The 19,618-nt window shown below is 65.9% G+C and overlaps 2 protein-coding genes across 7 annotated transcripts in view; one reads left to right on the plus strand and one right to left on the minus strand.

Annotated features, from left to right (window-relative positions):
* Positions 1-2,862: 2,862 nt before the first annotated feature.
* On the plus strand, positions 2,863-5,262 carry GPX4 (glutathione peroxidase 4). Of its 2 annotated transcripts, none has more exons than XM_049639485.1 (7): positions 2,863-3,081; positions 3,940-4,034; positions 4,119-4,263; positions 4,426-4,577; positions 4,676-4,700; positions 4,875-4,934; positions 5,012-5,262. In XM_049639485.1, exons 1-7 carry the CDS (start codon positions 2,998-3,000, stop codon positions 5,042-5,044), a joined length of 594 nt encoding a protein of 197 aa, XP_049495442.1. In that variant the 5' UTR covers positions 2,863-2,997; the 3' UTR covers positions 5,045-5,262. The 2 variants fall into 2 exon arrangements, with proteins under 2 accessions (XP_049495442.1, XP_049495441.1); XM_049639484.1 differs by lacking the exon at positions 2,863-3,081 and adding an exon at positions 3,414-3,669.
* Positions 5,263-6,735: 1,473 nt separating this feature from the next.
* SBNO2 (strawberry notch homolog 2) overlaps positions 6,736-19,618 on the minus strand; it is a 48,992-nt gene continuing 36,109 nt past the window's right edge. For 4 of the 5 annotated variants that reach the window (XM_049639451.1, XM_049639452.1, XM_049639454.1 and 1 more), the window contains 21 exons: positions 17,635-17,752; positions 17,288-17,393; positions 16,729-16,882; positions 15,716-15,892; positions 15,118-15,215; positions 14,373-14,455; positions 12,986-13,291; positions 12,683-12,852; positions 11,989-12,120; positions 11,365-11,500; positions 11,170-11,282; positions 10,997-11,068; positions 10,808-10,916; positions 10,520-10,594; positions 10,134-10,277; positions 9,179-9,273; positions 9,003-9,095; positions 8,737-8,868; positions 8,434-8,510; positions 8,026-8,216; positions 6,736-7,947 (listed from right to left, as the gene is read on the minus strand). In XM_049639451.1, the coding sequence (XP_049495408.1) occupies positions 7,469-7,947; positions 8,026-8,216; positions 8,434-8,510; positions 8,737-8,868; positions 9,003-9,095; positions 9,179-9,273; positions 10,134-10,277; positions 10,520-10,594; positions 10,808-10,916; positions 10,997-11,068; positions 11,170-11,282; positions 11,365-11,500; positions 11,989-12,120; positions 12,683-12,852; positions 12,986-13,291; positions 14,373-14,455; positions 15,118-15,215; positions 15,716-15,892; positions 16,729-16,882; positions 17,288-17,393; positions 17,635-17,752 (3,060 nt within the window). In that variant the 3' untranslated portion in view covers positions 6,736-7,468. The remainder of the gene's footprint in view (positions 7,948-8,025; positions 8,217-8,433; positions 8,511-8,736; positions 8,869-9,002; positions 9,096-9,178; positions 9,274-10,133; positions 10,278-10,519; positions 10,595-10,807; positions 10,917-10,996; positions 11,069-11,169; positions 11,283-11,364; positions 11,501-11,988; positions 12,121-12,682; positions 12,853-12,985; positions 13,292-14,372; positions 14,456-15,117; positions 15,216-15,715; positions 15,893-16,728; positions 16,883-17,287; positions 17,394-17,634; positions 17,753-19,618) is intronic. The other variant, XM_049639453.1, reaches the window with a different exon arrangement.

Raw genomic sequence — 19,618 nt, forward strand, 5'->3', positions numbered from 1 at the left:
GGAATCCAGGGCAAAGTCCAAGGTTGGGAGGCGGGGGGGGGGGGGGGGGCGGGGAAGTGGGGGGGGGGGGGGGGGGGGGGGGGGGGGGGGTGCAGCAGACTTGTGGGAGTCAATGGAGATCGGAGGCTGGGCGCGGTCACCGAACAGATCCGAGACCAGGACTGGAGCCTTGCCAAGATGTGGAGGCCGAGGAGAGGGAAGAAGCAGCGGAAGGGCACAGAGCGGGGCACAGATCCTGAAGCAGTGGCCTGGCCTCCAGTCCTGGCTGTGTGAACCGAGGCACATCCCTTAGCAATTTTGTACCTAAATGTCTCCCTTCCCCCTGCCTCGTAGAACAGGGACAAAAACAGCACCCGCTTCTCAGGGCGCTTGATTAATGATGGCAGTGCCTGGCACCAGCAGTGTTACATGAGTGCTCCTTGGTAGAATAAAGGGCGGTAGGAGGTTGCCAGGTGCCCTGGAACCAGGTGAAGAAAGCGTCTGGAGGAGGAGGAGGGAGAGACCAACCATCACGGCCACGAAACGGCAGTTTGAGTCTGAGCAGATGTGAAGATTGGACGGGAGCTTGGTGACCCCAAGGAGGGCAGATCAGGAGGGGGCCTGGCCAGGGTGGGATGGATGAGAGGAAAGGAGTTGGAGATGTGGACGCGAATGCCAAGGGGAGGGGGGCCAAGGGTGGAAGGAGAGGGAGCTAGGAGCGGTTTTAAGATGGGAGAAAAGGCATCTGTCTAGGTTGCTGGCGTGAAGGCAGATCTGGCAAGGGGAGAAGGCAGGACTGTTGGAACCTGGGGGCGGGGGGAGGCCGGCTCCAAGGAAAGGTGGCCCGGATAGTACCCCAAGAGGGCCCAGGCATGGGTGGCAGGTGAATACAGTAGTGGGTGTGTAGATGTTAGGCAATCTTGCTGTTCCACAGGGCACAGAAGAGACAGGAGAAAGGGCTCACAGGGCCAGGTGGGCCTCAGGACCCCAGAGAGGCTGCCAAGGCCTGAGCATCATTCTGATGATTCAGAGTCCAGTGACTGTGCCCTCAGCGCCAGGACACAGAGACACAGAGTGGCAAGCTGCTCCTTCGCACCTCTCGCCATGCTGTATCACATGGCCGAGGCTGAGTCCAGAACTCTGGCCGCCATCCATACGCTCCTGGGTGGGGATATAAAATGGAGTGGATGGAAAACAGTCCGGCAGCTGCTCACGAGGTTAAACGAGGCTTAGCATCTGACCCGGCAATTCCACTCCTAGGTGCATACGAAGGAGAAATGAAAATGTACGAAAAGAGGGAGGGGGACAAAACAGAAGAGACTCCTAAATATGGGGAACAAACAGAGGCTTGCTGGAGGGGCTGTGGGAGGGGGCATGGGCTAAATGGGAAAGGGACATTAAGGAATCTACTCCTGGAAATCATTGTTGCGCTATATGCTAATTTGGATGTAAATTAAAGAAAAAAAAATTTTTTTTAATTTAAAAAATGAAAATGTATGCCCATACAAACATTTGTACAGCGTTACAAAGGCAAAAGTTCAAAACAACCAAATTCCATCAATATATGAACAGGTAAACACACTGTGTCCACCACGCATGGGAACATTACTTGGCCATGAGCAGAGCAGGAGCGAGGCGCCCACCCCCGCCGCCCCACGGACGGACCCGGAACACACGACGCTCAGGGAGGGAACCCGTCACGAGACGCCACACGGAGTGTGAATCCACGTGTGTGAAACTTCCAGAACAGGCTCTTCCAGGGACAGGAAGGGGCTCGCTCATGGGGGCCGTGCGGGGGGTGGGGGGGGGGGGTGGGGGTTGCTCCTTCTTGAGAAGTGAGGCTGCCCAGGTGGGACTATGGGGGCTCTCTTCCAGGAGGTGACTCAGACAAGTGGGCCTCTGGTAGCCGCACTGGAGGGAGGCGGCCACGTGAAGGCCATTGTGCAAGACAGGGCCTGGCCGTTGGAATGGGCTTCCTCATTTCATTGCGCTTCTACCTCTAAGCGTGGCGCAAGGCCAAGGGCCCCAGCTCTGCCCTTTGGCAAGCCTGGGTGGGAGGGGGTCTCATTGGCGCCCCCCAAGTGAACCAAGCCGAGAGTCCTACCCCCTCCCCCGTCTCTGCAGCAATGTTCACGGGAGGATCCGAGAAGGGGATAAGAAGTGCACTGTAGCACAAGCTGAAAACACCCACTCGTCCACAGGTCAAAGTCCAGGCAGGGCTGGGAGTGGGGGCGGACGGGCCGCTGAGGAATTCCTTGGCTCAATTCCCAAGAGCGGGCGGTTCTGTCTTCTGGACCGACTCGGCCAAATGCCTGAGCACGCCTGCACTGTGTGCAGACTACTCCCCCCGCGTGTGCCGCCGCTGCCCCGCACACACCTGCGCGTCCTCGCGGCCACAGGGGCCCGCTAACCGTCGCCCGGTTAGTGGCCCCGGGCTCACGCGCTGCTTGTAACGGCAGCGTGCCGTTTCGTGGCTCGCCGCTGGGTGGTCCCCGGCCTTCGCTGGGCCCACGGGCGGGGCGCCCCCGCAGCGACACCGCAGTCTCCAGTGAGCGGGAGTCTGACCCCGACTGACTTTATTTACTTTTAAAAGACAACCTCCAGTGTTCAAAGAGCTGGGCGATACGTCTGGGAGTTCGAGCCCCCCACCACGCGTTTCCAGTACTATCTCAAGTGGTCAGGCATCCCGCGGTGCCGAGGTCAACCAGCCGGATAACAGTCCTAAACTCGCCGACGCGCCGCGCCTCCTGCGCGGACCTCGCAGCCCTCCCCGCCGGCGAGCATGCGCAGTCGCGCAGAGCCGCGGAGCCGCAGCCCGGCCCGGCCCCGACCCCGCCCGCCCCTCACCCCGGCCTCCCATTGGCTGGTGTCACCACGCGTCCGCCCCGCCTGCGCGTACAACCAATGAGGGCTCTGTTGGGCGTGGCCTAGGGCGGGGAGGCCAGGCCCGCCGGCGCGCGTCCATTGGTTGGCTCGGCGAGGGGAGGAGTCGCTGCCTCCGGCGCCCCCGCCGCCGCGATGAACCTCAGCCGCCTGTGCCGCCTGCTGAAGCCGGCGCTGCTGTGCGGAGCCCTGGCCGCACCCGGCCTGGCCGGCACCATGGTGAGCTGGGAGACGAGCCGACGGGCCGTTGGGCAGGCGCGCGGGGCCGCGGAGAACTCGGGCGGGGGACGTTCGGGAGGAGGCCTGGGCAGGAAGGACCCCCGATGGGCGCCTCCGGGTTGCGTCGAGGGGGCTGGGTGGCTTGGGCACCCTCGGCCGCTGGCGCCCCCGGCCGGGGCCCGGCGAACGGGAGGCGCCCGGTGAGCTGGAAACCCCGGGTCACGCGCCGCGGGGCGTCACCGCCCCTCCCCCGCCCCGTGCTCCCCTGGGCCCCGCGCGGTGGCGTCACAGACGGGCGGCCGGGCGCCCTGGCTACCGGCCCTTTGTCCCCCCGGCGCGGCCCTCGGGCACAGGCGCGGCCGGAAACGGTCCGGCATGGGCCGCACAGCCGCCGGCTCCCCGGGTCGCCGCGGGCAGCGGCGCCGGTTGCCGGGCAGGCGGCGGCGCCGAGTCCCCCCGCGGCGGAAGGCTGGGGCTTGCGGGCGCAAGAGGGCGCGCCCCCGACGGAAGGAGCCGCGTCTAGAGAGAGCGGGGCAGGCGGCGCTCGCGACCTGTGATAGCGGCTGTAGCGCCGATTCCCGGGATCCGGTGCGCGCGGGGCCCCCACACCCGCCGCTGGAGCCACCTGGCGGGGTCCCAAACCCTCTTTGGGTCTCAGTGTCCTCTGTCAAATGCGCCCTGCAGCGCAAGCGGCGGGCGCCTTCGAGGAGGAGGAGTCCTCAGTTTTTCCTTGTCCCGGGGACATGGTTTTCTTGGCGCGGATCCGCCTGGGAGTCCTTCCTCTGGGGACCCTGAGCTGGGAGATGGGCCAGGTGGCAGCGAGGTCCACAGGCCTCTCATGGTGCCCTTGCCTTACAGTGTGCCTCCCGAGACGACTGGCGCTGTGCTCAGTCCATGCACGAGTTCTCAGCCAAGGACATCGATGGACACATGGTTAATCTGGACAAGTACCGGTGGGTACATACCTGCCTGGTGGGAGAGGCAGGGGAAAAGGTCGATGGCCCTGACCTGGCCTGACTGCACCATCTCTCCTCCAGGGGCTTCGTGTGCATAGTCACCAACGTGGCCTCGCAATGAGGCAAAACGGAGGTAAACTATACTCAGCTTGTCGACCTGCACGCCAGATATGCTGAGTGTGGTTTACGGATCCTGGCCTTCCCTTGCAACCAGTTCGGGAGGCAGGTACGTACTTGGCCAGCTGTGTCCCTAGGTGTCCCTGTGTCGGGATGGTCAAGACTAGGGTGGGCGGGTGTGGGGAGAAGATCTGGGTCGGGCCTGTGGCAGCGGGGACCAGGGGGAGTCCAGGCTTGTCCTCCCTCACCCCAATGCCCCTGCTCGCCCCAGGAACCAGGGAGTAACGCGGAGATCAAGGAGTTCGCTGCTGGCTATAATGTCAAGTTCGATATGTTCAGCAAGATCTGCGTGAACGGGGATGATGCCCACCCGCTGTGGAAGTGGATGAAAGTCCAGCCCAAGGGGAGGGGCATCTTGGGAAAGTGAGTGCGGGGCAAAGGAGGGGGCAGGGTGGTCCGCAGGGACCCCGGGGGACCCGCAATCGCCACAGATTTCTCATGAGCTCACATTTGTCTTCTAGTGCCATCAAATGGAACTTCACCAAGGTAAGAAGGGGGAAGGGGGGACAGGCTAGGACCGTGTCCAGGGCCAGCTCCTGCCCCTGGGTCCGTTTATTCAGCCCCAGCTCCGTGCCCTGCCCAAAGGGACTCCAGCCCCGGGGGCCGCATTTCCCCCCCAGAGCTGCGGGGTCCCTGTTTTGACGCGGCCCCTTCCTGCAGTTCCTCATTGACAAGAATGGCTGCGTGGTGAAGCGGTACGGTCCCATGGAAGAGCCCCTGGTAGGTTCCTCCGCAGGGGCCCGCTGGGGGGTGGGGGCCAGGGAAGAGGCCAGCGCTGACCCCCTTTCTCCCCACAGGTGATCGAGAAGGACTTGCCCTGCTACCTCTAGCTCCACAAGGATGCGCCCCCCCGCCCCCCCACGGCCCTGCCCCTGCCCCTCGGAGCCTTCTACCCGGCACCCATGACGGTCTGCCTGAAAACCAGCCTGCTGGTGGGGCAGACCCGAGAACCCGGCGTGCACCCCCTGCCGGAGGAAGGTTCCTCGGCCCGGCTCGTGGCTCGGCGCCCCCCCCCCGTTATCTTGTGGGAATAAAACGTACAAATTGGCCTGCTGCAAGTTCCTGCCTCCCTGGGGTGGGTTTGCGGGGTAGGCGGGGAAGCCTTTTGCCCTGGGGACCTTCTGGTTCAGGGGCAGGAGGGTGGTGGTAGCTCCCCAGGCTCTTGTGAGTTCAGGAGTTCTCTGGCTTCCTAGGGCTGCGTCTGCGCCCGCTAATCTTAGCAGCCCCGCCTGCTGGGCACAGGCTGATCCTGTGGGAGGTGATAGGAATTACTGGCTGTGACTCATCCAGGGTATTAGCCCGCTGCTCAGGGCCTGCCTGTGGCCGGTCTTCCCCAGTGCCTAGATGGGAGGCCAAGGGGGCTGGGGCCTTGTGGCTCTGCCCACTGGAGGGACTGGGCACGTGGGGTGGGCTGAGCATCAGGCCGAGCTGGTCTGGGCACAGAGCCGTGCCAGGCAGGGCCTGTGCAATAGACAGGCCTCACTGTTGGACACTGAGCCAGGGCATCCAGGCCTGCCCACGGGGCCTCATCTGGTGCAGCCATGGGGGCGTTATCTACAGTCCCCCGCCCCAGGAAGGGGTGGGAATAGCCTGAGGCCATCAGTCCTGCAGACCAACGCTCATCCATGGTCTGGGGGGCCTGGGAGGCATGGTCACAGCTTCCTGCCTGTAGCTGCCTGGGGCCATCCTGGCAAGGGAGTAGGGGATGGCATGGCTGGAGAGCAGTTGGGTCTGTCCTGTCCCTACCCACCCCCCCAGCCCCCACCAATTTCCAGTGAAGGTCAGCAGCAGAGAGATGGGGCTGGAGGGCTGCAGTAGCCAGGCTGAGAACCCCAGCCACCCTAGAGCTGCTTCCCCTGGGTCTCCCGGCTCCTCACCTGTCCATGTCCTGGCTGGTGGGAGACCCTTCTAACCTGAGGACCAGACCCGGGTGTGCTTCCGTGGTTTCCGCGAAGGGCCTGGCGTGCGTTCCTGCCTTCCCAAGGGCTCAGCTCTTGGTCCTCCTGTCCTGGGCTACCCCACCCACCTGAACCAACCCTGTGAGGGAGCCTTGGGAATAAACCGGAGCAGGGGCCGCAGCTGTGCAGACCAGAGACTAGGGGAACTGCTCTGGAGAGCACCACCACCCTGAGTGTCCCGGGGTGTCGGGGGGTGTTGGGTCTCCCCGGCAGACAGGAGGCAACCAGTGACTGGCTCAAGACACAGCAGGGCTGGCACGGGTTGGGCCAAGGCAGCTGGCCTGCCACGCTGGTGCCAGGAAGACACCGTAGACAACGGCCCCTTGTAGTGTGGGTCTGTCTCCTCAGCCTGGCCCTAGACCTCTACCCTGGCCTCGGCCTCCCACGGGTCTGGGAGAGGAGTGGGCTGGTCTCACCCGCCTGGCTCCCTCCACAGGCAACAGCCCCCTTGACCTCCTCTGAGTGGGGCCACCGTGGGTATCCGCTAAACGTTCCTGGAGGAGACACACTGTGCCTTCCTCTCCCCATGGTCTCTGCAGGCTGGAGAAGCAGACAATCTGGGAGGTAGTGAAAAGGCACATATATTTAAAAAAAGATCTCTTTACATATGTACACCTGCATTAATTATAAATACACATAGAAACCAGGGACCCACCCACACCGCCAGCTCCACGGCAGGTTCTGGGGCCTGGGAGAGAGGGCGGGGCAATAATTTAGGGAGCAGAGAGAGTGGGGAAGAATTGCATATATTAATGGGGGTGGGGTCTGTCCCATGGAGTCCCCCAGAGAAGGCAGGGCCCTGAGCACCTGGGGTTTCCTGAGTTTCCAGCTCTTGGGGCCACCCAGTTTTGTGGATTTCAGGGGTTTCTGGTCAGACCAGGCCCTGAGGGTGGGTGGGGTGAGGTGGGATGGGGAGCTCCTGCCTAGGCCTGGAGGGCAGGAGAGGGCAGAGGCACGGGCAGGGTGTGCCCCTCACCCCCGGGCCCTGCCCAAGCCTGGAGCCCGCGACATCCTGAGTGGGACCTGCGCTGCCTGGGAGGGCCCCGAAGGGCGGGCAGCATCTTGAGGGGTCTGCCCGGTAGGGAAGGCACTACAGTGGAGGCCTCCGGAAGCTGGGGGCGGGGGCGGGGGCGGGGGCGTGGCAGCCCCTCCCCGGAAGTCAGCAGGGGGGCCCTGGGCCCCGGCTCACCACCCGCCCGCCACCCAGGCCTGCAGGAGAGAAGTTCGAGTCCACGGAGACGTGCGTATTGCAGATAAGTTTCCTCTCGGACGCCGGCTGCGGGCCGCTTGCCGGGCCTACGAGCTGGGAAAGGGGGGCCCGAACTGGATGACGCTCTGCCGCTCGGGCCCCCCGCTCCCCGCGGGCGCTCCGGCTGCCCCGGCGCCGGGCCCGGCGTTGAGGGAGCGCAGCATGTCCTCCAGCACCTCCTTGAAGTTGATGTCACGGCGCTGGTGTGCCAAGGCCGCGGCGGCGGCGTCGGCTGCGGAGTCCGGGGCGCCCAGGGCCAGGCCGCCGGGGGCTGGCACGGGGTCCGGGGGCGGGAAGGCAAAGGGCGGGGGCTGCGGGAAGGCCTGGGCCGGCGGGCTGTAGGTAAGGTCCAGGACCTCGCCGGGGCCGCAAGGCAGCTCGAGTGGGCGCAGGGCGGGCGGCGGCGGCGGCGGCGGCGGCGGCGCGGGGAGGCCCCGGCCCCGCGCGTGCTTGCGCTTGACATCGTCGTCCATGAGCTGTAGCTCCTGCAGCACGCGGCGCACGCAGCCCTCGGGGATCTTGATGCCTGGGGGCCGGGGCGGGTCAGGGCCTCTGAAGCGGTGCCTGCTCCCGCCCGGCCCCTCTGGCGTGCCCACCTGCTCACCGACTTGCTTCTTCTGGTCCTTGGTCTTGAGGCGCACGATCTGCAGGTAGCTGCTGCTGGTGACGTCGGCCATGACGGCGGCGATGCGGCCCCACACGCGCAGCAGGGCCCCGCACAGCATGTAGTGGTGCCGCAGCCGCAGGCCCTGCACGCAGTCCTTGCCCTCCTGCACCAGCCGGCAGTGCCGGTTCCTACGCCGGGGCGGGGGAGGGGAGGCTCGGATCCCACGGCCCCGTCCTGCTGGCCTCCTCCGAGCTCCCTGAACGCCCCTGACGCCCAACGCGCCCCCCCCCACTTTGCCCTGTGCCATTCGTAGGAACCCTCCTCGTACACGTGCTTTGCAGAGAGGCCAGGGCCAGGCGGTGCAAAGCTGTGGCGCCCCCGTCCCAGTCCGACCCCGGCCCTCACCATGCGGTGTGGCTGCAGTGCGTCAGCGAGAAGGCGTAGCTGTTCTCCCAGTGCTCCCTGGCCTCCTCCGCTGTCACCTGCGGACACACAGCCGCGTGAGCCACCCGCATGGGCTGACCATCCACGATTCCCAGCGCACGAGCGGGAAGCTAAGGTCCACGGTGCCCCAGGCCTGCTCCTCCTGCACCGGCAGCCGGGTGAGCTGGGCACAGAGGGCTGGCCTGGGGACCTGCAGAAAGGGGAGCGCGTGCGCCAGGGGGCACAGGCACCCCCCCCACCCCCGGCCCGTCAGCCGGCGCCTACCCAGTGGAACTTCCGGCACAGGCTGTCGAAGGTCTCCAGCTGGCTCTGCCGGCCCACGTTAGGCTTGTACACCGTGAAGTGCTTGCCACGGTTCTGCTCCGCCAGGAGGCAGCTGGGCTTGTTGTCCCGGACCTGGGCAGGGGTGCGCGGGAGGTGGGGAGGCAGGGGCGATGCTGCCTGTCCCTCCCTGCCCCTCCCTGCCCCCCCACCCCCTCGGCTGGGGTCCCGCCCCTGGGGACATGTTGGGGGCCCCCCGAGCCACCCACCTTGTAGGAGAGGTAGAAGCCGTCGTGGGGGCCCGTCAGCTCCAGGGACTTGGCGTAAGCCTCGTCCCATTTCAGGCCGCGGTCCACGCTGATCTGCAAGAGCATGTGGGCTCAGAGCGGGGTGAGGGGTGCTGGGGGCGGGCCTGCACGTGCTGGGCGGCTTAGCGCCCACTCACCTTATAGAAGACCACCTGCCCATCCTGTGGGTGCCCAGGGGCAAGGAACACCTGCTGGCTCTCCTCATAGATCTCATCAACGCCTGGAGCCAGGTCTGCAGAGAGGATGAGCAGGGGTGAGACCCTCCCATCAGGGGGCCACGAGGCTCCAGGCTCTGGGCTTTCGGGAGCCGTCCGTCCCAAGTTCTCGGGGACACCCCAGAGATGTCCACTAGGGAGTGCGGTGGATGCGCCCCCGGCAGAGATGGCCCGGATGGCAAGTGGCCCCTCCTGTGGTGGCCTGGGGTCCAAGCCGCCTCCCCAGCCCCCACTGGACACTCATACTAGATGTGACTACAGACAACATGCCCCTCAGGGCCCCAGCTCTGCAAGGCTCTTGTGGGGATGGTTACATAGAAGTCAGCAAACTATACGTGCCACCGATTTTATAAATAAAGTTTTATTGGCACGTAGCCGTGACCACTCAGTTTCCCGTGGTCTGTGCTTTCACTACCACGGCCAAGTTGTACGCTCGGGCAGAGACTGGTCCTCGAAGCTGAAAATACAGACTCTGGTCTCTCTCAGGAGGGCTTGTGGCCCCCCCCCCAGCCCCTGCTGTGGGGTATCAGCCGTCGGGTTCCCTTGGCATGAAGAGAGCAAACGTGCCAGGCTCACCACCAGCACATGGGGCATGTGGGTACACCCCTCAGGCCTAAATAAGACCTTCTGGTCCTCAGGGAACGGCACTAGGCTGCAGCAGCCCCCCTCCCCGAGACAGAGTCTTCTTGGTGCCCCAAGTCCTGCCCCTCCAGGGCCCTCCCAGTTGCTCACCGGGGTGGGGATCACCCCAGCACGGCCACGGTCCCTCCGTTAGGAGGCTGGAGCGGGGACAGGGGCAACACCGTCAGGGCCATTCCGGGCTCTGGAGACCCCCACCCCCCACAGGCCCCCGCCCCGGGGAGGCCACAGCCCTCACCCAGGATGCCCATGTCGTATTTGCCCTCCTTCTTGTCCACATCGATGAGGTGGTCGAAGGTGTCGGAGAAATACTGGAACAGCGCGTTCTGCTTGTGCACCTCTAGCCCCAGGATGCGGTTCAGGAACTTGGTGATGGAGCAGTCTGGGGGGCGGGGGGGTGCTCAGGAACTTGGTGATGGAACAGTCTGGGGGGTGGGGTTGCTCAGGAACTTGATGGAGCAGTCTGGGGGGGCGGGGGGCTCAGGAACTTGGTGATGGAGAAGTCTGGGGGGGAGCTCAGGGCGTCGGGAGCCCCGGCAGGGCCCCGGGAGCTTTGCCTGGGAGGTGTGGAGGCCTTCCCATGGATTTGGGGGGGGGCAGGGGGGCTCTGCGTGGAGGACTCACCCTTCTCCACATCCAGACAGCCAGAGCGGGACTCACGCCCACCAATGCCAACCGACAGCAGGCCCTGCTTCATATCTGCAGAAGGGGGGGCCTTGAATGTCTTCTGCCCCGTGCCAGCCCTCCAGCCAGCCCGGGGCGCCCGCCCTGCCACCAGTGCCCCCTCGGTAAGCTTGTGCGGAAGGGGGGGGGTCTTTGGACACAAATTCAGTCTGCCAGTGCCAGTGCTCCAGACCGCTCCGGGTCAAGCTGTCCCCACACCGCAGAGACCTTCACTCAGCCCCAGCTCACCCCGGAAAAAGGCGGCATCTCCTCCGGGGTAGCCCTGGGGCAGCGGCACCTTGTTCTCAGTCTGGCTCAGGATGGTGGTGAGGACACAGCTGAGGGCCCGGGCGCCGTACTGAGTGCAGAGAGGAGGGGCGTTAGGGGACCCTGGGCGTGGACACATCCCCTCCTGCCCCCCTCCCCCTCCCCAGGTACCTTGTTCTCAAAGTTGTACTTGCTCAGGTCACGGGACTCAGTGGCGCGGCGGTCCCCATGGGTCAGAGCCCCCTGCCCCGGATGGGGAAGGCCGTCAGGAGCTGCCCCCGCTCCTCCCGGCGCCGCCCCGCCCCCCCCCCCTCCCCCGGGGGAGCCCGGCCGGCCCCGCTCACCAGGCTCTCCAGCCGCTTGGCAACGATGGAGGCGAACCTTCGCTCCCCGGCCAGCTCGGAGATGAGGAAGACGTACTCGGGGGCAGAGACCTGGTTGGACCTGTGGGTCCGGCCTGAAGCGGAGGAGGGCTCTCAGGGACCGCGGGCGGGGGGGCGGGGCTGCCCGGGGGCGGGGCTGCCCGGGGTGGGACTCACCGAACTGCTGGATGGCCCGGTCCGCGCTCCAGGGCAGCTCCAGTGTCATGTGGACCCGGCGTCGCTGGTTCTGGACGCGGCGGTCCGCTTGGAGGGAGATGCCAGAGCTGGAGGCCTCGGAGATGATGGCCACGAGCTGGGGGACACGGACGGGGCGGTCAGAACCCTGCCTGCTCCTCTGTGCCTTGCGCACCTCACGTGGGTCACTGGGACTCGTTTAAGGTGAGTACGGGAGGAGCAGGTGTGTGTCCGTGGGGGAGCCCACGTGGGCTCAGAGCGGACCGTGGGCCACCCCTGGCCTGCCCTGGGTGGAGAGGAGCAGCCCACACTGAGTTCCAGTGGAGGGCCTCACAGCGGCCCCTGGGCGGTGACAGACGGCAGCGTGACAGTGACTGGAGGCTGGGACGGCCAGGGAGGCCTGTGGGGCCCCCCCCCCCCGCTCGGGCACTCGTGCACACACACGCCCAGCGGGGGCCGCGATGGGCTGTGGTCCTGGGGCCAGCCCCTCAGGAACCCTGCACCTCCCTGGTCACGCAGGGTCCTCACCCGCTCCCCCCACACGGGGGGCACCTGTTGACACAGCCCATCCCCTGCACCCCCCGGGCCCCGGCCTCATGCCCCCACCTTCTCCCCACTCATGAAGCGCTCCTTCTCCCTGAGGTTCACGTGGTCGATGGAGAGGCCTTGCTCTGCCCGAGACTCAAAGGCCACTGTCCCGTCGGGCCTGGACACCACACGGCCCTTCCTGCCAGTCATCTGGGGTTGGGGAGGGGGGACCAGCAGTCAGCCGGTGAGGCCGTCAGGGACTGGCCCCCGCATGCCTGTTTCCCTGGCCCCTTGCCTGGGTGCCCGGAGCCCCCGAGTGTGTGTGTGCTAGGGACGCTGTAGACCCTGGGCCAGGACGGCCTTGGTGCCAGGCCCGGGCCGCCCAGGGGCAGACAGCAGGATTTTCACTCCGTCCTACGTCTTCTATTATAAACCTGCTCCCTGGGGCAAAACCAGAGCCTGGGCTGTCCCCACAGGGACATCCCAAGAGAGGGGACAGTTTGCAGGTGGGGAGGATAGGGAGGAGACACAGGGGGACTGGCCTGGGGACTAAGAGCACACGGGGGTGTGTGGGGAAGGTGGGTGTCAGGCCGGGCTGGGGAGCAGGGGGCAGGGCGACGGCGGCTGTGGGAGGGGAGTCCACCACCAGCCGGCCCGGCCTCCTGGGCTGCACACCGGATGCTGGACCCGGGGTCTTCCCAGCTCCAACCCCACGTCACGGTGCCATGCGGGGACTCCGGGGTGGCCACGGGGGGGCCCCGTGGAAGCTCACCTCAGCCACGTGCTCGGGGCCCCCAAGCTGGTCGATGAGCTCGTCCAGAGTGTTGACGGGCAGCTCCCGGCCCAGCGCCCGCACCTTGGCCAGGAGGTCCTGCCTTAGCCGCTCCACACGCTCCAGGACACCAGGGCCGTGTGGGTCTCGCTGCAGGGGGCACAGGGGCCCTGCAGGGCCAGAGGTCAGGGGGTACCGGCCGGCCCACCTGCCCACAGCCCCGCTGGAAGCAGTGAAGGGGTCCCTGAGGAGTGGGGCACAGTCGCGTGCACGGGGGTATAGGGGTCTGGAATGTTCTCTCACCCCAGACTGCTGGTGTGAACCCCCTCTGCCTCAGGCCAGGCGCGTGGCCCTGATGGCTCTCTGAGCCCGACTCCCCTGTCCGTAAGGTGGCAAATGCTGGGCTGCGGGCCTCACCGCGGTCATCGGCCGGCAGCCCGATGGCGTCCAGAATGACTACGTCGTCATCCAGCACGGACTCAGGGGAGGAGTGGAAGTCACTGTCCAGGCCGGCATCTGACTCGGTGCTGCTGTCGTCACTGATCCGGATCACGCCTGCCACCTCGCACACCAGCCTGGGCGCCTTGGCCCCACGGCCCCGTGGCCGCCCTGCACAGGAGGAACAGGCTCATGGAGGCCCGGCCCGCTCCTCCCTCCTGAGGGGCCCAGCTCACGGCGATGCCTCAGGAGGGGAAGGGGGCAGTCCAGGGCCACACCCAGGTGCCGGGACCCGAGTGGCCTGAGCCTCTTGCTCCGTCCGGCTTCTGGCTGCTCTCCCGGGTCCTGCCGTCAGCCAGGACGTGGCGTAGAGCAGTTTTGACGTCCCTGTCTGACTTCCTGACGCTTCAGTTTACTCTTGGCTGGTGCCTGGGGAGGCCAGGTGCCTGACCTCACACGGCAACCCTGGTTGCCTGGTTGGGTCGGCCAAAGGACGTACCCAGGTCCCGAGGGGACGGTGGTCTAGGCACCTTACGTACACTGCCATCGTCGGGGATGCCCCGCGTCTGGCTGTGTGACCTCAGCTGGGTTGCCTGGCCTCTCTGAGCCTCGCTTCCCACAGCGAGCTGATGCCCAGCCTCTGCTGGAAAGCAGCCCACGCAGGCACCGCCGGGAGGGTGACCTCCCTCCTGGGATGCGCTTCCTGAGCCCCATCGTGGCCCACGAGCTAGCGCGGTGGGGGCGCCAGGCTGGCTTCCACCTAGGGAGCGCGAGGCCGAGAACCAGAATCTTAAGCTCCCCCATCCGAGGGCGACGCTGGGGGCCACAGGTGGCTGCTGCCCGAGGACGAGCTAGCCACGCCGTCCCGCGGAACCGGGGTTTGGTCTTTGGCCAACTGGGAGGCTGAGGAGAGGCCCCGCTGGGGTCTGCGTCTCCCATGCAGCGAGTGCACCCTGGAGGCTGCCACCCACGGGGTTTCTCTTGGGAAGCTGTGCCAAGTGCCTCTGCACCTGCTGTCCCCTGGACACGTGGGTGGTGGGGGGGGGGGGGGGTGCCCAAGTTGGGCCTGCTCAGAGACAGAACCCTCCCGGCTCTGCAGCGAGCAGCAGAGGGGTCGATACTCAGACAGGGGACAGTGGGGCAGAGGAATGAGCGAGTGAGGACGGGAGGGAGACCAGGGAGGATTTCGAGCCAGGCTGTGCATGGGAGATGGGAGAGAGATCAGAGGCTGGGGGGTGTGGGGGGAGCTTACGTTTTCTCTTACTGCCAACTCCTCTCTCTCGCTTTCTTTTGGTTGAAGGAAAGTGCTTCTGAATTAGTGACAAAAAGACACCCCTAAAATCAAGAAGCAAAATTATTCCCGGTACAAGAGAAATCGCACCTGGAGTAGCTCTGGGGAGGGTGCCTGGGGTTTGGAGAAGGCGGGCAGGGAGGGAGGGTGTGAGGACTGGGGGGGGGGGGGGGGGGGGGGGGGGGGTGTGGAGACTGCAGGGGTGCAGGGTGAGGGTAGGCCCAGGGCCACAGTTTCACTGTGAGGGCCTGGGCGTGGGGTGGGGCCCTGAGTGGGGCTCCCTCCTCCAGCCATCAAGAGCTCTGTGCACACAGACTAACCACCTCTGAGAGGCCCTGGGCCCAGGAGGCCTTCCAGCCCTGGGAAGAGAGGCCTGCAGCTTTAGGATCCCCAAAGGCTAGTTCCCAAAACCTGCGCGGTCCTTGAAACAGTGCTGCAGCCATGTGGGGGATGGGCACCTGGGAGCCTTGTTCCGAAATCCCAGGTCCCTTTGCTGGCACCCTCTGAGCCTTGGGGTCACCCGTGGCTCATCGTCCCGGCCTGTCGTCCCTGAGGGCTGGGGCAGTGTCTGAGCAGATGCACACCTGGGTTCTCACGGCTGGGGTCACAGGGCACTGGCTGCCACGTAGGGAGAACGGAGGGTGGGGGCGCAAGGTGGGGGGGGAGACTGTCCCCACCCACCCTGGGGGCTTCGAGCATCACTCACTCAGCGGCGGAGACAAAGCAATCGAGCTGCCCGTCCTTCTGGTCCAGCACCTCCCGGGTCCGAGCCTCACCCGTGGACTGCAGCCCGATGACCACACACTTGGGGGAGTGGGGGGAGGTCGGGGGTGAGCTGGGCTCTGAGACTCCCACTGGCCAGCCCAGGAGCGTGGCCCCAGAGGGGCCCACAGGGAAGCCCCTGGTCGTCAGAAACCAAGTTGGCCTCAGTTCCTTTCTCTTTCCGCCCCTGGTGTCCTGCTGGCTGCCAGGCCCCCAACACACCTGAGTCTACCCTGAGACTCCACACAGCCTCAGCCCTCCCGGACCCTCTCACTACCCTCTGCCCTGGCTCCTGCCAGCCCTGCCTGGATGTGGAAAACCGGGGGCCAGGCCACGCCTGTCACCTGCTTCAGGGGGGCTGGGTCAGGCAGGACTGGAACCTTCCAGGCCACACTCTGTCCTCACAGACTCGGCCCAGCCACACAAGAGCGCAGGGCTCCTGGTGTGACCGCAAAGCCCCAAGCCCTGCCTGGCTCTCGAGGCGACCAGGGAAGAGCGCCTCGCCGGCCCCGCCCACCTGGGCGCTGTGCCTGCCGGCTCACCTTGTCCCGGGCCAGCTCCTCCCGGGCCAGCTCCACCAGCCGGTGCACTTTGGCGGCCACACAGAGATACTTGAAGAAGCGCTGGTGGGCCGACCAGAACTGGCCCCACAGGGACTTGCGGGACTCCAGGCCGATCCAGTCGGCGGCCTGCTGGAACACGCCCAGGGCCTCGGCCCACTGCAAGGACACGCCCAGCTCAGCTGCTGCGGCCCAGCCGCTCCCCGCCACCCGGCTCCCATCCCGGCTGGGATTCGTCGTGGGGGGCGAGGGGGTGGTAAGCAGAGCAACACAGAGGCGCTGCTGGTACCAAACGCTAAGAAATGTGAGAAAACCAAAACGTGCGATTCTGGCGAGGCCACGGTGGGAACAGCAGACTCGGCGCGGGAGGCGAGGAGACGCTGCTTCTGCTAAGGGGTGGGGACACCTGCAGTGACCGCCTTCTGCCAGCAGCCACGTGGCTCTTGACCCTTCAGACCGGAGCGTCTCACCCAGGACCGTGCCTGGCGACAACTGTGGCCGTCACGACTGGGGGCCCCATCGAGTGGGCGGGGCCGGGGATGCTGCTCCCCCTCCCCCAGTGCCCGGGACGCCCCAGAGAGAACGACCCCCCACCCCCACCCCGTGTCAGCAGTGCTGGCGGATGGGGCAGACGGCCCAAACTGGGTTTGAACTGTAGTTCAAATCAACACCGTCAGGCCTGACGCCCAGGGCTTGTCCCGTGTGGGCGAGATGGGACCGTGAGAACAGAGGAGCCCGTCCACGACACAGAAATGCCAACGAAGATGGGGCCACGCACAGGCACGGAAATGTGGACGCCGACAGCGGCCGCGAGCTCCGGGAACAACGAGGCCCCGTCATTACGGTCACAGGAGAACTGGCGGCAGGAGTGAGTCTCGACGGGCCAACTCCCCGTGGCACCCGCGAGGACAGATGCTGAACGGACGGGAGCATAATTCCCAAGGGACACACACACTCGTGTCCGTGTGGTCACAGAGCCCGGCCACCCTGCTTACCAGCAGGGCCGCGCGGTTGTAGACGCGCTCGAAGGCTGGGGCCAGCGGGATCTCCTCGATGCGGAAGGTGACGCCGGAGAAGCTGAGCTGGCGTGCGATGTACATGCCGCTGACTTTCATGTCCATGGCCACGATCTCCATGGCGCCCACGCCCCTGCAGACAAGGACAGGGCCACCTGACCACATGCTGGGTCCCACGGAACAAGGGTGACTCGGCGGGGGGCTGATACCAGGAGCTGAGCCCTGGAGGGTGAGGAAGGGCCAAGCACACAGAGAGCGGAGGAGGCAGCACACGCAAAGGCCCTGTGCTCCCATCTGCCTGGGCCCGAGAGGTGTGGGGGGCGGTGCAAGAAAAGCAGGAGTGAGGGGGGCTCCTTCTCCTGGAGTGATGATGGGCAGCAGGAGGCGGAAGAGTGAGTTTTGGGTCCCTCTGGTGGCTGGACGAGCACAGGCCAGGGTGTACAGCAAACGCCCCTGACACTGGGCCCTGGGGCGTGAGAAGCAGCGCCCTCTGTGGGGCCCTCGCCAGCCCCAGTCTCGGGCAGGGAAGGGCACCCACCTCTTCTCGATGGCATGCAGAAACTCCTCGAAGGTTCGGAAGGGCGTGCCGTCCCCCCAGATGCCCAGGCGGCTCATGTAGATCATGTTCCGGGGCTCAGAGGCACCTGGGTTGGGGGAGCCGGCAAGGTCAGGGGCCTTGAACACCCGGGAATGACTCGAATGGAGGCCCAGGAACAGGGGCCGGGAGGCTCACAGCCAGGGGTGCCGAGCGGGTGGAGGCAGATGGCAGAGGGAGCCCCGAACGGGTCTGGCATCTGCCTGGGGAGAGAAGCCCTGCCTCTGGACCAGGTGCTCCCAAGGCCCCCCGGGGCGCCCCCCCCCCCCCCCCCCCGCCCCCCCCCCCACCTGTGGCGCTGGCGTAGACCACCCTGGCCAGGGGCAGCTTGTTCTGCAGATCCAGGACAGCCTTGCCCATCTTCGTGGAGCTGGCATTCTTGGCTTTGTGACACTCGTCAAACACGATCTGGTGCGGGCAGGGGTCAAGGACTGTTCTGGGAGACAGACAGCCCCGGGGACCCTGGCCGGATGCCCCAGGCCACCCCGTTCTGAAGGAGAGCTCGGCAAGGTGCCTGGGGGGTATGCAGCCTCGGGGTGGGAGCCTGGGAATGTCACCGCCAGGGCAGTGGGAAACAGCCTCAGGGCCCCCTCTCGACTGCTGAGGACGCGTGCCGGGTAGGTGGCGCAGACACACACAGACACTCGTGCCAAGGGGCACGGCGAAACGGGGGTCTCTGAGGAAGAGGGCTGGGCTGGGAGCAGGCAGGCATCCCAGCTGTGACGGGTCCCCTGGGGGGGGGCGGGGTCTCTGCGTAACTTCTCACAGATCCTGGAGACGCTCGACAAAGCGGAGCACCGGGGAAGGTCTTTGTATTTTAAGAGGGAGGGAACCAGTTACAGGCGAGGACGCGCGCCACCGAGGTGTTCTAAACACAAGACACGCTTCTCCTCACACACGCGCGCGGGCACGTACACGCCTCACGTGAAGCCCGCTTTACGCGGCTCTGCGGGAGCGACACTGGGAAACAGGAGGTGGCGGTGAGTGCACAGCCTCCAGGTGGGCCGGCCGTCATTTGCCCCAGGCTGTGTGGGGTCTTCGCCCCAGGCTGTGCGAGCTGTCGCACGGCAAGCACAGCGCCCTCTGGTGCCGGTGCCGGTTCGGCACAAGAGACTTGCTCCATAGGACAGCTGGCATCTGACGGCGGTAAACCCGGGAGCTTGCCCAGCTAAGTGGGAAGGACACACGGGCCGGTGTCCCTCTTCCTATCTGTGACCGGGACCAGGAGAGAGGAGGACTTTTGGAGAGTGCCGGGCGGCCCTGGGGCCGGTCACCCCACTTCTGGGAAGGGGCCCAAGGAAAGTGAGAAGGGGGAGAGGGGGTGATGGGGCACCCTGGCCGGGCCCAGTCACTCAGGGTTGTTTATGACCCAGAGAGAGAGGCCGGAAGCTGCCTCCAGGCCCCGGGGACAGGGCGGCACAGTACATGATGTGCAGACATACCCAGGCTCAGGCGGGGAGGACGGGGACAGCCCTGGGGACAGTGCACAGGAAGATGAGCGCCCTTCGGTGGGGGCCAGGCCGGCCCCCCCCCCCCCCCCAGCACCGTGAGGAGTGCCGAGCCCGCTGTGCGCACCACGGGGCAGACTCCCTGGCGGGGGAGGGGGTGGGGTGGGCTCAGGGGACCCTCCACAGGCGCCAGTGCAGAAATCCTGGAAAAACCGTGGCCCCCGCCCGGCACCTCAGCAGGGGAGACAGGGGCGTGTGCTGGTGCCTGACGTGTGTGATTCAACGGCTCACACACGACCCACAGCAGACTGTCCTGCTCTTGCCTGTACTGGTCCCCCCGTCGCTTTTCTCTAGTTTGGGAGACGCACAAAACCAAGCTTTCTAAATTCCAAGGGAGAAGAGAAAGGTAGAAACTCCTCCGATCCATGAAGCTCCTGCCAAGTCGGGAAGGATCTAGAGCCAGTACTGGTACGGATACCCCCCAACTGACCAACCGGTCAGCAGAGCTCCTGACCCCCAGCAGCCTGGCTTTTGGCCCAGCTGTCCTCCAGCTGGCCCAGCCTGGCCTGCCCACCTGCATGGAGCCCACAACTGACCAGGAGGGAGAGGGTGAGGAAGAGAGGGAGGGGGGAGGGGGGAGGGGGGAGTGAGAGGAAGAGTGGGGAGAGAGAAGAGAAGAGGAGGAGGGAGGGGGGAGGAGGAGGAGGCAGGAAGAGAAGGGGGAGGCAGAGGAAGAAGGAGGGGGAGGCCGAAGATGAAGGAAAAAGAGGGAGGAGAGGAAGAGAAGGGGGAAGGCAAAGGAGGAAAGAGGAGGGGAAGGGTGAAG

This window comes from Panthera uncia, chromosome A2 (genome assembly GCF_023721935.1).
Source record: "Panthera uncia isolate 11264 chromosome A2, Puncia_PCG_1.0, whole genome shotgun sequence".
NCBI classification, from domain to species: domain Eukaryota; kingdom Metazoa; phylum Chordata; class Mammalia; order Carnivora; family Felidae; genus Panthera; species Panthera uncia.